Source organism: Nilaparvata lugens, chromosome 8, assembly GCF_014356525.2.
Source record: "Nilaparvata lugens isolate BPH chromosome 8, ASM1435652v1, whole genome shotgun sequence".
Taxonomy (NCBI): Eukaryota; Metazoa; Arthropoda; class Insecta; order Hemiptera; family Delphacidae; genus Nilaparvata; species Nilaparvata lugens.
The window spans coordinates 48,740,642-48,758,246 of NC_052511.1; the positions used below are offsets into that span (position 1 = coordinate 48,740,642).

General features: G+C 35.0%; 1 protein-coding gene across 1 annotated transcript in view; it reads left to right on the top strand.

Moving 5' to 3' along the window:
* The window catches only part of LOC111047193 (regulatory-associated protein of mTOR), a 101,094-nt gene that overhangs the window by 56,891 nt on the left and 26,598 nt on the right, over nt 1-17,605 (top strand). The window contains 6 exon segments of the mRNA XM_039435175.1: nt 2,140-2,374; nt 3,844-4,009; nt 6,502-6,697; nt 9,368-9,421; nt 11,259-11,350; nt 12,567-12,681. Of these exon segments, the coding sequence (XP_039291109.1) occupies nt 2,140-2,374; nt 3,844-4,009; nt 6,502-6,697; nt 9,368-9,421; nt 11,259-11,350; nt 12,567-12,681 (858 nt within the window).

A 17,605-nucleotide genomic window follows, 5' to 3' on the forward strand; every position in this document is an offset into this window, starting at 1 on the left:
GGTCTGCTATCTCTCATAGTGAATGATTTATAGAATCACAGTTGACAACAGTTTGCAATTGAATAATAACATTTTCTCGAATTTCGAGCTTATTTGTAATTTAGGTGAAAATGTTACTGAACATTATTGTAGAGATTCTCATGCTCGATCTTTTCAACTCGGATTTTTTTGGTTAAATTGTATCTGAAGCCTGATAATTATACAAATCAAAAAACTTAGAAAAATATCACGAGTAGAAAGTTTATTATTGGCCTTTGCACAGCCTTAACAGGCTTTTGTGCAAACGGGCTAAAGTGAGACTTTTCACCCTGTTTTGATTGACATTCTTTTTATAACTTATTTTCTTCATTCTGTATTTATTACTCTTATACTTGGATTACTTCCAATTACTTATGCTTTCCTTATAAGTTACTTATTAATATTCTTATGTATTTTTAAATTGCATGTACTTTATCTCTTATTTTTTCTTAGTAACTTGCTTAATACAATTATAAATTGTTGTGAAGACTGTTTTGGGCTTAATGTCTGTAGCTTAGCCACCTCTAATACAAGGCCCCGGCCTACGATATTGCAGCGCCGTAGTGTAGGCCTAGAATCTAATACATGATTGGTGGAAAATATTTTTAAAAATACCAGCTGATCTTCTTCACCAATCATGTATTAGATTCTAGGCCTACACTGCGACGTTGCAATATCGTAGGCCGGGGCCTTGTATTAAAGGTGGCTATGCCTCTAGTCTTCTTTGTTCTGTGATAAATAAATAAATTCTGTCGAATACATCTGAAGAGAGAAATATGTAAACATGATCGAAATTGGCGATCGTAACTTTAATATCGTGTATCGTGTGTTCAATTATATTCGTACTATTCAAAAATATCAGGATCAAAATTGAAAATGATGTTGTCAACAATATTCTCGTGTGTCTACTTGTATTTTATCAATCAATCAAATTCTTTATTCACACATTGTTGTACAAAAAGTTAATTGTATCATAATTATAGTGTATCGTCAAAAATATAATCAAAACATAGAACATAAAAACATATATGCCATACAGTAGGCCACTACATCAATCATGTATAGTATGAGTAATTTCTTATATTATTGTAAGGTTCCATTATCAAAAAACTCGTCAACACTATACCAAAAAGAAAATACATCTTTTTTTAAACATCTGAGATTTCTACACTTGATTGCAGACGGCAGGTGATTAAAGCGCTTGACTCCCATGTAACTAGGCTTCTTCTCAAAAAGCCTTAACCTATGTGAGACAACACACAAATTACCCTTGCTGTAATGTTGGTAAACATTACCTAGTGTTGGTAAACACGTGAGTTTGTTGAAATATTTGTTTTATTATCATACAGGTCTGTATAATAAGTAACCGGACTGCCCTCGGGAAATTTTTTATTGGCAAAATATGTACACTTTTTCTTTAGAAATCTTCAAAGTAGTTCCCATTGGAGTCGATAACACGCTGATACCGGATTTTCCAATCCCTGAACGCTCCCTGGAAGTCGGCAACCTCTATGCTGTCTAGAGCCCTCGTCGTAGCACGTTGAACGTTTTCCAGAGTCCCGAACCGCGTCCCCTCAAGTTGTCTCTTGATCTTGGGGAACAAAAAAATGTCCGGTGGTGCCATATCCGGGCTGTAAGGAGCATGTGGCAACGTTACCCTCGACTGTTTGGCCAACTGCTCGGTGACGAGCAGGCAGGTGTGCGACGGAGCATTGTCGTGATGGAGGATCCACGATGAATCGGCAATCCCCGGACGGACTCGATGAACCCAGGCGGTTAGTCGACGGAGCACCTCTCCGTTCACAAAGAGGTTGTGCCACACCCGGCCAAACTGTAAACTGTATGTTAACAAGATTAATTGATAAATATAGAGGCAAGGCACAGTCAGAATACCCTGAGTTACGAAAGCTCCTCTACAAGATTGACCAAAATCAAGTCCAGCAAGGCATCTAACAGCTTTTTTCTGTATGAGAAAAATTTTATAAATTTGTTTTACCGGCGCTACCCTAGAGTGAATGCCGTAAACCAAATACGAATATATTAGTGAGTAGTATAAAGTTTTTCCAGTGCCAGGTGGAGTAATTTTGATTATAGTGCGTAACAATAATATATTTTTTTGAGATTTTACTAATGAGATACTCTATATGTGGCACGAAAGTGAGCTTGCTGTCCAGCAGCATTCCAAGTATCTTCACTAAATTCGAACTTTCTATATTCTATTGTGTTATTGATGGTATCTATTTCATGTCTTTACAGGAGCTGGTGGTCGCATTGCAATGGATGGTGCTGTCTTTTGAGAACTCGTTTCTATCGGTTGCACTACAGGAGTTGAGAGAAGGCGCCCAAGTCGCTCATGGTAAGTTTTTAATATTATATGAAAGATCTGCTTTATAATCCAAAACTGTTCCCGATCCAACATAACAAAGTTCTTCATAATTATCAAGAGAAAAAATCTGGTGTGGCGCACTCACACAACTTTCCTTGCCGTTATGAAAATTTATCACCTGACGCTATTTGTTCCCGCGCATCTCCAGTCTACTATTCAAAGATCTAAGCCAGCTGGTGACAGGACTATAACGCTGCAGACACACGAGGTCTGCTATCTCTTTCATAGTGAATGATTTAATAGAATCAACAGTTGACAACAGTTTGCAATTGAAATAATAACATTTTCTCGAATTTCGAGCTTATTTGTAATTTTAGGTGAAAATGTTACTGAACATTAATTGTAGAGATTCTCATGCTCGATCTTTTCAACTCGGATTTTTTTGTTTAAATTGTATCTGAAGCCTGATAATTGGGAATCTAAAATCAAACTTTGCATAGATGGGGCAGAGCTCCTGAAATTTTTACAGATATGGGACTTGTGGCAGTTGATAGAGCTTAACAATGGCTATTCTAGGTATGAATTTCATCAAAATCGTTGGAGCCGTGTCCGAGAAAATCACGAAAAACCCTGTTTTTGACAACATTTTCGCCATCTTGGATTGCATTTGATCGAAATTGTTCGTGTCGGATCCTTATAGGGGAAGCACCTTAAGTTCCAAATTTCAAGTCATTCCGTTAATTGGGAGATGAGATCGTGTACACAGACGCACATACACTCATACACACACACACACACACACACAAACACACACACATACAGACCAATACCTAAAAACCACTTTTTTGGACTCAGGGGACCTCGAAACGTATAGAAACTTACAAATTGGGGTACCTTAATTTTTTTCGGAAAGCAATACTTTCCTTACCTATGGTAATAGGGCAAGGAAAGTAAAAAGTTAATGAAAAATTGAAAATGATTAAAAATAAGAAATAAACCAATAGGAAATATTAAGAATATGAGTAAAAATAAGTACTAATATAACAAATAAGACAGAATATGATTTATGAATATGAGAGTACAATAAAACAGAATTTAGTTCCACTCCAAAGAACACAGTTAAGAGAAAAAAATACCAATGAGAAAAAAATCATAATATGTTATACTATATGTTATAACAAGTAAAAACTACCATCAAGAGACAGGGCAAACAACTGATGCGTCACCGACCACATAGGCACCAACCCTACTTCGACACGCGCGCACAATCGAATCAACCGACCCACCAAATATATCCAGACCGACACAGCTCACATTGAATAGGCGCTGCATCCTTTTAATTGGTTCATAATAACTGTAGTCCGTTCTTCTGAAGGCAATTGAAAATGTATTGCAAGATCTTATTATTATGTACTTATGAAACATTTGAACGTTAACAAAATATGTGTAAATAGTTAATTAAATATGTGAATCAATAATAAACATAATTTAATTTTCAGACGTGACAGCGTCGCCACTGAGTGGTCGCGGCGACCCTCTTCTGCGTCGTAACCAGTCGCGCGACCGGTTGCGCGTCACTCTGATTGGTGGCGACTCTGTAGATGGCAACGAGCGACTCAAACGCGTCCAATCGTCTTCCTCTATCAGCAGTCTTTCATTGATCAGGTATTTATAGTAAATTTGGTTTGTGGATTTCCTATGATAAAATGGGTTAAATAAAACTGGATGAATGATTAGATGTTTTAATGTAGAGATGACAAAACTGAACTGAGAAAATATGAAATAAAACTGTTACAATTAATAAACAAACTAATGCAAGTTGAAAACAGGTTGTTAATCACAGGTGGCAAATATTACCTCTGTAGTCTAAACACCTCCACTACACTGCTAGAATTACCCCAAAAAAATAATTCCTTCTGAACTATGGAATTATTTTTTGGGGTAATTCTAGCAGTGTAGTGGAGGTGTTTAGACTACAGAAGTGGGCATTGAGGGTGATGATAGGGGAGTCAATCCGAACTAGTTGTAGGCCCTATTTCAAAAAACTTGGAATTCTCCCCACTCCCTAGCCTATATATTCTGGAAACAATCTGCTTTTAAAAAAAACACATAAATGAATTTAATACAGGAGAAACATTTCACCAATATTCAATCAGATACCGAAATAATTTGAGAGATGATGCACACCGAAGTAGTACTATGTATGAGCGAGGGGTAAGGAGTTGAGGTATCCAGATGTACAACTTATTGCCATCTCACATAAAATAAAAGTCAGGTAAAGATTTCAGATTTTTATTGAAAAAAGAGCTTCTATCCATATGTGCCTACTCAGTGGAGGAATATAAAGATTTTTACAAACCTCAAGATGGAGGTTCAAGAAGATAGATAACATGTTGCTGTTTGATTAACAAATTGACATATCCTTATACCCCTTTTACAGGTGGTCGGTGGATGGAATAAAATAATAAATAATAATAATAAATAAATGTTTATTTCCCAAAAAAAACTAAAACTACAACATCAATTACACAAAATATTAGATAAATTACAATATTACATACAATAGTTAGTTACAAAAAATTCTTATAATGTGTCCTCTACTTGTTTAGTTTTTTCTGTGTGGAAATTGACCTACTCCACTATGGCGTACCATGTTCTAGAGTAGGTTTTGTTTTTTTTGTGCGTATTATTAATTAGTTAGTGTTTAGTAAGTCATTAGGTGGTTAGTTGTTGTTTGAAATGTTTTCTATGTTCTGTCTTCCTTTGCTCATCAACCAATTGTGTACTATTGTTTTGAACTTTCTAGGATGATTAATCTGTTTAAAGTTTGCAGGAAGTAGATTATATAATTTTGGTGCTAAATGATTGAATATAATAATAATAATAATAATTAGATGATTCGCCACATTACCCCCCCCCGGGCAGACGATTTGGCCAGCTGAAATTTTGAAGCTCACTTTTTTCTGGAACAGGGTGGGAAAGCTGAGGTGAGTCGTCTTGAAGGATGTATGCTGACTTCAGGTTGAGTGAAGCATTGGGGCCGGGATGGACTCAGGTTGTGGAGGCTGTCAAAGACTTTTCGCCAAAAAGCTTGTGAATAAACTGTCAAGTTGACTCTAAATTACTGTATGACGAAACTCTATGTTTGTAAAAGCTCTTGAGTTGAACGTTATTATTATTATTAAGGTTACCCTGTAGATACACACCGAGCACATTAAGTGGTCATCCAGGAATGAGTACACGTTCCAATGAGAGAGAAGAATTCTCTTGTGTTATCTTCTGAAGTTGGGTACCTTTCACATATTGTATATCCATCGAAAACTCAGAGATGAATTGGTGGTATGATGATTGGTTGAGTGAATTGGTGGAAGTTGATTGGTTGAGTTTATGGAGTTGATTGGTTGGTAAGCATAGACTAGAGGCTTGTGTTCTGTGTATATAGCAAAGGGATGTCCTTCTAAGAGGTGGCGAAAGTATTGTACCGCTACATAAACAGCAAGTAGCTAGCGATAGTTTACTGGCCAGCAACTTTCTCTCAAAGATATTTTTCTTGAAAAGAAAGCAAGAGGTTGCCATACGCCTTGAACCAGTGGTAAGCATTCGCCAACTGAGTGGTTAGAAGCATCAGTAAATAAACCAAGTGTTTCATCCTTTAATGTGTACTCATCTTTCCCATTCCTGAAGTACTGTCATTCATCCATGCTTCATCAAGAAATATTTCTCTCTCAGTCCAGATGTTTGGCGGTTTTCAAAAAGTGTTTTATTTTTATTATGTTCACTACTTGATTCATTCTTCAGAAATGTAATTTTATTTTTGTAGAAATTAAAAATTTCTATCCACCTTCTAAAAATGTTCAAAAACAAACTTGAAAGTGTTCAATGCAAAATATCTGAAGCCTGATAATTGGGAATCTAAAATCAAACTTTGCATAGATGAGGCGGAGCTCCTTAAATTTTTACAGATATGGGACTTGTTGCAGTTGATATAGCTTATCAATGACAATTTTATGTATAAATTTGAACATTTTTATGAACAGAATTATTTTTATTTTTGATCGTGTATGTGTAAATTATTGTTTCTTTTCTTTTTAGCAAGAAAATGAATTTGATTCAATTTGATTTGAAAATAATTGAATTTCAATTTTTTGTTTCCTCAGTCCGGGACCGTTTGGCGGCGGTAGTGGTTCGCCCGGTTCACCGTCGTCGGGCTACGGGTCGGTGGGGAGTAGCAGCGGGGGTGCAGGGGGTGCAGTGGCCGCCAAGGTGTGGACCGCCCTGGTGGCACTCGACGCCGATCCAGCGCCCAGTGTGGCGCAGCTTGCCAGGACTGTCGTCGACTATATCAGGGATCAGGTTAGTCTAACCTTTCAATAATTATTCATTCATTAATTTATTGATTTACACTATTCGCCAGGACTGTAGTGGATTATATCAGGGATCAGGTCAGACAAACTATATCAACTATTCATATTTGACCGAGCGAAGTGAAGTCTAAGGTGGACCGTCCACAAGAACCGTTTTCGTCCGAACTAGCATTGGCCGTAAACTACCGAACTCGTCCGAACGATCCCCCAACGAAGAAAGGAATAGATGCTCGTCCATTGCAACAGGTTCATACGGCCGTCTCCGGCCGATCAATTTTTCGATCGGAATTGAATGGGATTTTCCGGCTCTATCCGGCCGAACTAACTAGTCGAGCTGAGACAACAAAGTGCTCCTAACCTAAAATTGTTTCACAGTCTTTTTTGTTTTTTGAAGTTGTTCTGTTTTATAATGTTGTAACTATGGACAATGAAAAGTTGATAAGTTTGCTTCAAGAGCATGTTTTATTGTGGGATATGCGAGACAAAAGATATCATCGTCGTAATGTTCAAAGGAATCTGTGGACAAAGATTGCTGAACATATAGGATCTGAAGGTAAGATTATTGTAATGGATAACTAATTTAGTGGATATTTGTTTATTCAATTTTTAAACTCTCAATATAATAATCGTTTATGAAAAATGTTGGTGGCTATGATAGTAGTTAAACTAGACTAACGTAAACAGTTCCAATGGACGACCATAATCGGCCGAATTAACGGCCGGCATATTCGTCCGATCCACCGGCCGAACGGATCGGTTGAATACGGTTCCAGTGGACGGTTATCCTAGGGCCCGTATCAGCAGATGCTCGGTTTAAACTGCGTCTAGCCCATCAATGGTCTAAACTCGGCTTTAAAACGTGGTTCCTTATGCTAATTGCATCTTTAGCAAGTAAACGCCGTTTAAACTGGCTCGGAAGTAATCGCTCAAAGTCCTGCGTTTAAACTAGAAATATGCGTAAACGGGATGAGCAGTCAACCAGTATTGAGCATTAACTCAACATTTATGATTAATATATAATGTTGCTGTCATACTTTATTTCAAATTATTTGAAATAATAATCTAAAAATAGTGGAGTTTTCATAATTTGCGTTCATTTTCAAGATAATAGTAGACAGTTAGCAAAAATAATCACGGTAATTAACTTTTTAATGTATTGTAGGGACTGGGTTCAAAATTCGAGCATCACATTTGAAGCGAGCGTCAAAATTCAAGCGTGCTTCAATAACTCGACTGTTTGATGAACACAGTCCATCCAATACATTGAGGAGTTAATTGCCTTGATTTTTTTCGCCAACTAATAATTAGATTTAGTCGAGAACTTTAGATTAGTCTAGTTATTGACGTTTGCTTAAATTTTGACGCTCGCTTCAAATGAGACGCTCGAATTTTGACTACGTTTGACTCTTGCTTCAATTATCCTCAACCGTCTTTGCTCAGATGGAAACCTTCTTAAATTGTATCGTTTTTAGCTGGCATTATTTTGGAATAATCCCTTCTAAAACAGCTTTTGCCATGCAATACCAACATCCAAAGGTGCGTACAGATTTACGCGCTGCGAACATGAGCAATTCACATTTAATCAGCTGACTATATCTGTATTTTTACAGAAACGGTAAGATACAGATATAAAAAGCTTGGCATCAGCTGATTAAAAGTGAATTGCTCATGTTCGCGGCGCGTATATCTGTACGCACCTTAAGATTAAATTAGTCGAGTTATTGACGTTTGTTTGAATTTTGACGTCTTTGCTCAGATGGAAGCCTTCTTAAATTGTATCGTTTTTAGTTGACATTATTTTGAATTAATAATCCCTTCAAAAACTGCTTTTGCTATGCAATACCAACATCTAACATTTCATTGAAGATTGCCTATGACAAAGCAGCAAATAATATTAGCTTTCCGGAGAATTAGCTCGTAGTCTCCTGCAGCTCATTCCTTCAAGTCCTGAAATCCCTGTAAGTTTGGGCCTTTTCTTTTGCCGCTTCCACACGCTTGCCAAGTGTGTATAAATGACGACGAGAGTGTGGATGCCTACTATGCAAGCGCTTGCCTTCACTCTGCCCGTATAGATGCATACAGCGAGCCGCTTGGCAAGCGACTTGGCGAGAGTGTGGATGGTTAGTATGTTAATGCTTGCCTTCACTCTGCTCGTATAGATGTATACAGCGAGCCGCTTGGCAAGCGACTTGGCGAGAGTGTGGATGGTTACTATGCCACCGCTTGCCTTCACTCTGCCCGTATAGATGTATACAGCGAGCCGCTGGCAAGCGACTTGGCGAGAGTGTGGATGGTTACTATGTTACCGCTCGCCTTCACTCTGCTCGTATAGATGTATACAGCGAGCCGCTTGGCAAGCGACTTGGCGAGAGTGTGACGCTGATATAATATGTGTTTTTCAAAGTTCAAATTCCAATCAATTTACTGTAAATTTAAAAAAAATAAAATGTTATTTTTATTTTCATAGTGTGAGTTCCAAAGAATTCGATTTGTATTCATAGTTGATTTTCAAGTATTTAAAGAAGCTGGATTATTTTAAAAGCAATTTCTTCATTTGTCATGATACAATGAAATAATAATTTAGTTTCAAAAAAGCTGATTGTTTATGAATTTTGAAGTCAAAAGCTTGAAAGTTGATTTTTCATTTTTTTATGATTAGGTCTGTGCTTGGCCCGGGCAAGGTCGCGATTTGCTATGGATGGCTCAACTTAATGTAAGCTTCAACTTACAAACTTTGTGGTTTGCTTGAATTCCTGCTTTCACGAAACTCTTTAGCTCTAGTACTCCCATTATGCTATTGTTTATTTATTGAATATTTGTAGTAATTAGCATTTCACAAAACGTCTTAAGTTTTAGCACTTTCACGAAACTTTTTAGTTCTAGAACTGCCATTATTCTATTGTTTATTGAATATTTGTAGTAATTAGCATTTCACAAAACGTCTTGAGTTTTAGCACTTCAATTATTATTCTATTGTTTATTGAATCTTTGCACTGATTAGTCTTTTTTGTTTGTTCTTGTGTATTCCTACTATTTCTATTTCGTTTATCCCTACTTCCGTTGATCACCTTTCACTTTCCTTTTTCGCTCTTTCTTATTATTGTTTGTTGTATTAATTGGTTTTTGCTATCGTTTCAGTGTTTTTTACTTCACATTGTTGACGTTATATCGTTGTTGACCTTACTGTTATATATCGTTGTTATATTCTTATTGTTCACGTTTTTGTGGTTGTTGTTAATCACTAAAGTCAACCGCACGAAAATAGTCCAATGGAAATTGCAACAGATGAGTGCAACGTTGACAAATACGCTGATATATTTTTACTGTCTCACTTTTTTGTGGTTATTGTTAATCACTCAAGTCAACCGCACGAAAATGGTCAATTCCTGATATATAGTCCTGATTCCTAATTCCTGAAAATAGTCAATTTCGACAATTCCTATACTCTGATTGAAATCTCTGGGAAGCTTAAAAACAAACAAGTCCAATGGAAATTGCAGCAGATGAGTGCAACGTTGCCAAATAAGATTTGATCAACGTTGTTCCTAGCTGAATAAAATGAGAATTAATTAATATTCTTTTAATACACCTGACGAATTGGCAATGTTTATTGGTTGGGAGGGGGTGAGAAGGTAATCAGCCGTTCCAATTTTAATCGGACTTTTTTCGTGCGGTTGACTGTAACACAATCTTTAACATGTATTATTACATAATATTTAATCTCTTGTTGCTATTAGCGTGATATCTGATGTTTTATCAATTTATTAGTTCAGCTTCACCGTACCGTAGTCAAATTAATCTTAGCATTTTCTGTTTGTATCTTATTTTAATTGTAGTTCTAATTATTTTTCTATGGATTTCACTTGTAATCTGTTATCATCCTCCTATAGTGAGGTCCACGTTATAATGGCAGTTGAGAAAGTTAGCAGAACAACGTTGTCGATCCTCTGTCTTGTCAATGCCTTCTACAGACGGTAGCTGATACAGGTTTATTGATGTAATATTATTAACTGTTCATTCTCGTTTAAAATTATCAATCATATTTTATTAAGCAAGCAATTATATTTTTCAATAATTTCATAATGAATTTTCATGATTAAGATGAAATATTTTGTTAATTATTAATTCTACATTGTTAAAAGACGATCTGACAACAGAGCAAAGCGGGAAAGAGATAGCGCTATCTGTTTTGTTGAATTATAGACAAGGATAGCAATACTAATTAAACACTGCCATTATAACGTGGACCCTCACTATAGCATGCTTACCCTATCACTGAATAAACGTGTGCATTTCCATTATCATTCTAGAGAGAGATAAAACACATGCTGGATTGAATACTGTTTGGTTTTCTCATTTTATTCATTCGTTTGTATACTACTGAAATATTTAATTTTGTTTGTGTTTTATTTAATTTGTTGATCATAGATTTGTTTTTAAATGTATTCTGTTGAGTGGTAGAAAGGAATAAAAGGTCTCAACTCCGCCTAATTTAGAATAATCTCATTTGATTCTTTTCTATTTTTCTCAATTGATTAATTATTTTTCAGGTGAAAGAAACAGTCACCAAAGATGCAGATGAGATGAAATCAGCGTCTCTCTCTCTTCCTCCTTCTCCCTCTAACAGGGCTGGATTTCTATCGTAAGTTTATTACTTACTTACTTACTTACTTACTTACTTTCCGAGTCCGGTCAACACTTCCAAAAAATAGCTGCCGCCACGGAATTGTCAGATGCTAAAGTTAGGTCCTCAAGTTTGTTAGTATGCATCTATAAAATCTACTTTTACTGTGTGGCCGGTTTCAACAATTAATATTAATTGACCGAGCGAAGTGAGGTCTAAGGTTCAAATCAACGGTTTGGCATTTCTCTTAATGTTTAAATGTTTATATGTTGCGTATTTACGGCGAAACGCGGTAATAGATTTTTATGAAATTTGACAGGTATGTTCCTTTTTTAATTGCGCGTCGACGTATATACAAGGTTTTTGGAAATTTTGCATTTCAAGGATAATATGAAAGGAAAAAAGAGACTGTCATGCCAGTCAGTTGCCTTATGACAATTGTCTTGCATCGTCATAGCCACCTCTAATACAAGGCCCCTGCCTATCTGCCTATGATATTGCAACGTCGCAGTGTAGGCCTAGAATCTAATACATAATTGGTGAAAAAGATTTAAAAAAATACCAGCTGATCTTTTTCACCAATCTCGATTCTAGGCCTACACTGCTACGTTGCAATATCGTAGGCCGGGGCCTTGTATTAGAGGTGGCTATGGCATCGTATAAACTAGGCTTAAATGCTGCAAATCACCCCGAAGACTTCTGCAACTGCAAATATTGACAACAGGGTAAACAGCTAGATGGAATTCGATCTAGCCGTTTACCCTGTTGTCAATATTTGCAGTTGCAGAAGTCTTCGGGGTGATTTGCTGCATTTAATTTGGATTTTCGTTTAATAATAATCATTCACTTAATTATAGAATGTATAAAATTAGTTGAGACTTGAAGAAAATAATCGTGTTGCCAGATTGTGCGAAATTTCAATTTTCACATGCAAGCACATGTTGCTGGATATATTCGAATTTGCAACACTGCATCGACTGTGTTGGATTCTTCAAGATGTAATTTCTAACACTGAAAAGTCTGTAGCTTCCATACAAATCAAATTCTATAAGTTTTCGAATGTGTTATAGATAAAAAAACTCCTAAAACTCTTCAAAAAATGTCCGCAATGTTGTAAATATATTTGCAGTTGCAGAAGTCTTCGGGGTGATTTGCAGCATTTAATTTGGATTTTCGTTTAATAATAATTATTTAGTAATGTTTTTATTATAGTATATTTTGGTGTGATTTTCAGTGGGGATTCTCTGCCGTCACCCATGACCAGTTCGGCCACAGATCTTCGCCTGGCTGCGACTCGGTCATCGCATAACCTGCTCACGCCTAGAGCTCGCAAGAATATGCCAGATACTGTGAGTGGTACATTTTCATCTATAATACATTGGAACCTCGTTATAACGTTATTTAACCACACATTTAATGACGCTATAAAACAGGCTCCGAAACCTTTATTTCAAGCCGAGGAAAGATTATAAAAACATAGTTTTCATATGGAAAACACTCTTTAATAAAGGTGATTTAGTAAATGAATACTTTAACAATATGCCTGACACTATGAGTAGTGCATTTTCATCTATAATACATTGGAACGTATTCATAGTATCTTGAAAACGAAATTGCAGTTTTATGGAATTGTTGGAAAGGAACTAGATCTGATTGAATCATATTTGAATAGGAAACAAGTTGTAATTGTTAATAATAGAAAATCGGAAATTTTGGATGTGAAATCAGGCGTTCCTCAAGGTTCAATCCTTGGACCCTTTCTCTTCCTAATATTTATTAATGACATTCACTGTGGTGTGATCCCATTAGGCTTGCCTATACTGTATACAGACGATACTACATTAATGTGCTCTCATAAGAATATGTCAGATGTTAAGACAAAGCTATTAGAATGTATACAAGTATCAAAAACCTGGCTTGAAGCGAATAAACTTGTAATTAATGATGATAAGACAGAACTAATATATTTCTCATTGAATAATGAAAATGAAAATCAAGCTGTTAAGCTTCTAGGTCTTTATATTGATAGTAAATTAACATGGAGGGAGCAAGTGAATATGTTGTGCAGAAAACTGTCTAGAGTGACATATCTTTTGAGAAAATTGAAATACTGTGTAAGTTCAGATGAACTTTTAACAGCCTATTTTGGTCTATTTCACTCCTTGTTAGCATATGGAGTTATACTCTGGGGAAATAGTAGCACTGCCACAAAGGTACTCATTTTTCAAAAGAAAGTAATAAGAATTATTGACAATCTTCAGCCAAGAGAATCATGTAGAGACAGTTTTGTAAAATTTCAAATCATTACAGTGCCAACATTATACATCTATAACAATTTAATGCAACTAAAAAATAATCTCTATAAGTATGACAGTATTGGACACTCATATAACACGAGAAATCGATCAGATCTTGCTATTCCTCAAATTTGATTATCAAAAACTCACAAGAGTCATCTCTATCAGAGACGACTGATGTTCAATAAACTTCCTCTATGGGTGCGGAATCTGCCGGAAAAATCTTTTAAACATGTTTTAAATAGATGGTTAAAGAACCACCCTTTTATAATATAAATGAATACCTAGTATCTGACACAAATACAATTCAAAAATAATAATTTCTAAAGAATTAGACTGTATTTCATTATAGGTATTATTATAGTAGTATTATATTATTTATTGTATTATTAAGAATATTTAATAATATGTATACATAGTATTTTTAAAAAACTGACTGTATTTTGACGTAGCCTATTACAATTAAGTTTGTTTAACGGCAATAAAAATATTCTTATTCTTATTCTTATTGAACTTTGTTAGAACGTCATTTGAGGGATCACACATTTAGTGACGCTATAAAACAGGTTCCGAAACCTTTATTTCAAGCCGTGGAAATATCAACTACTAGTTTTGTGAACAGTAGACCTCACGCAGTATTCTCATCCACAAGTACCTGAAGTCACCTGTTTTAAAATATGTTGACAAACTCAGTTCACGTTTGAATTTGTATTCCATATGATATACATTTCAGCCGATGGGAGAGTAAAGTATTACATACAGTTTTTTCAGATCATTATGCCTTGAGTCTAAAAGTTAAAATTGAAAAAAAGTCTTGTATCGATAAAAAGAAAAAAACAATACTACTAAGACAAATTAGTGCAGATAGGACAAACCTATTCCTGGCATATCTAGAATCCTTAAACTGGATTTCAGTCTATGAGCTTGATGATATTAGTCATAAAATACAAAAATTTCAAAGCTTGTTTATGGGGGCGGTTAATATGGCTTATCCGCTAGTTAAAAGGAAGATATATCAGAGTAGAGATCATAATAAATGGTATACACCTGAACTGCAAATGTTAAAAATAAAGTGTGAACAATTATTCTATTTGTATAAAGACTGCCTTAGTGACACAATAAAAGAGGAGTATAATAATAGTAAAAAGCAATATAAATTAGCAATAAAAAAAGCCAAACTTGAATTTAACAGTAAATTTATTTCAGATAGTAAAAACAAAACTAAAGCGGCTTGGGAAATAGTTAACAGACATGTTGTAGGAATAGTAAATCTTCAAAATTGAATGTGATATGCCAATCAATGACAAAAATAGATTTTTTATAGATAGAGTGGACAAGCAGATAGGAACCATTCCCAAGAGCAATTTTGATTCCAGCTATTATGTCAAGAAAATACCACAACCAGTTACGAAGTTCAGCTTCAGTCATGTTAAAGTTGAAGAGGTATTTGCTGCTATTAATGGAATAGGTAACAGTAACTGCTTGGATGTATATGGCTTAAACTCTTTTATTGTGAAATTAGCTGCTAATAAGGTCTCTGAAGTATTGACACACTTATTCAATAAATGTATAGACTTTGGCATATTCCCTGACGACCTAAAAAAAGTTAAAATGATGCCTACTCATAAGAAAGGTGACAAGTCGAAGATAGAAAATTACAGACCCATTTGCATAGTGCAGATATTTTCCAAGATATTTGAAAAGCTCCTTCACAAGCAACTAGCTGAATACTTCGAAAATAGCAAATTACTATCAAAAAATCAGTACGGATTCAGAAAAAACTTGAGTACATGCGACAATGTATTGGATCTAGTACATGATATTATAAGTAGTTTGGAACAAAAGAGAAAAGTTAATCTAAGATCCTTTGATCTGTCACGTGCATTTGACACAGTAGAGCATGGAAAATTATGTGATAAGCTATCTTACTATGGTCTTGACAGGGCAGCAGTAAATCTCATTGACTCCTATCTCACAACAGGCTACAATATGTAATTGAAAATGGGGAATTCTCAAGTGGTGAGATGATAAATTTCGGGGTCCCACAGGGATCTATACTGGGACCACTTCTATTTATAATCTATATAAATGACTTGCCTAATTTTATCAATGAATGTTGTAATGATAGTCACCCATACCTTTTTGCAGATGATTTAGGACTAAGAGTTAGTGGTCTTAATGAAGCTTCAATTAACACTACAACTGAGAATTGCACAACAGCAATTGAAGATTGGTGTGCTTCTAACGCTCTATGTCTTAACAAGCTTAAAACAAAGGACCTGCAATTCACTTTCAGCAGAAAATCAGAAAAACTCAGTTCCTTCAATTTCTAGGATTAACACTTGACACCAATCTTAATTGGAAAGATCATGTTCTTGATGTATGTAGTAAGCTTGCAAAGGGAATTTTCATGTTACGTAGGTTAGAAATATTGTAAGACATGAGGTGATGATAAATGTATATTATGCTCATATTTATAGTCATTTGGCATACGGTATTCAATTGTGGGGAAATAGCTCTATGTCACCGACACTCTTCAAGCTTCAGAAGAAAGCAATAAGAATAATTTGTCATGCGCCACCACTGGCAACTTGTAAGCCCCTTTCTTGAACTTAAAAATGTTGACTCTTCCCTCTCTATATATATTACATGCTTGTTATATATGAGGAAGCATGTGCACAAATATACTCTGAATGCCGAGACTCACGATTACAATACAAGAAGTAGGCTAAATATAAGGATTGACTCTCACTATTGGACTACTGCTCAGAAAAATTGGCGTTACATGACTATTAAGCTGTTTAATAAATTACCATTTGAGGTTAGAATTATGGATAAAAATCATTTTAAGTCTTTTATAAAGAAAATACTGATTGAAAAGTGTTTTTACTCTATTGAAGATTATTTGAATTCTGATTTTACAATAAGTAGAGAGAGTTAGAGTGTCTTTAAGTTTGCTACTGTTACATGTTTCTTGTATCATTTGTATAATTTTAACCTTATTCTTCTGTAATTTTTTAGCTACTGTTCTGACGTTGTTATAACATTGTTAAATGTTTTCAACAATAAAGATTTTGACTTTGACTTTGACTATAATGCATCCAGTTCCGTGATAATCTTTCCATCTGATGAAAATTAATTTTTTACAATCAAAATATTATAATTTCTCCAGCATTGTTTAGTTCATTCGATTATTTTTAATCACCTATAAATTAGTTTTTTCAAATGTGAGAATATTGATACTAATTTTACAATCAAAAATGTTATAATTTCTCCAGCATTATTTAGTTCATTCGATTATTTTTAATCACCTATTATTTTTTTTCAAATGTGAGAATATTGATACTGATGGGCACACATAATAATACCATGACTGCAAAACAAAATATTGAAACCAAAGACCTTAAAGATGCATACCTCTTTAAGGTATTTGATTGAAAGTATCCTATTATATTAAGCGAGCAATTTCTGTATTTTTATATCTGGTTATTAATTTATGTTCAAAGGATCTCAAAAACGGCTCTTACGATTTTCATGAAATTTGGGACATAGTAGGTTTATGATATAAAAATTCGATTGCACTAGGTCTCATCCTTGGGAAAACTCGCTGAACGACATTAAAAGGATAATTCATCCTTGGCTGAAACAGCTGAGACTTTCGTCGTCTGTGGATAGTAAAAAGTGAGCGAGTGATTCTGTGGAAAATCAAAATATCGCATCCCCGAAATTCATAAGCTGACATATAGCCAGCTGTGAAATATAGTGTCTCTTAATGTGTGACTGTCTATTTCATGTTCTATTTGTGTGACTTTGGCTTGTGCTTTTTTGGCTGGCTGACAATAAAATTGAATTTATTTATTTTTATTTATTTATAAACACGATCATCTTAGAGAATTGTGTTCTGTTTATCAATAAATGAAAATAACGAGCGAAGCTCGGTGCCCCGATATTATCAATTTATTAATTATTTAATATA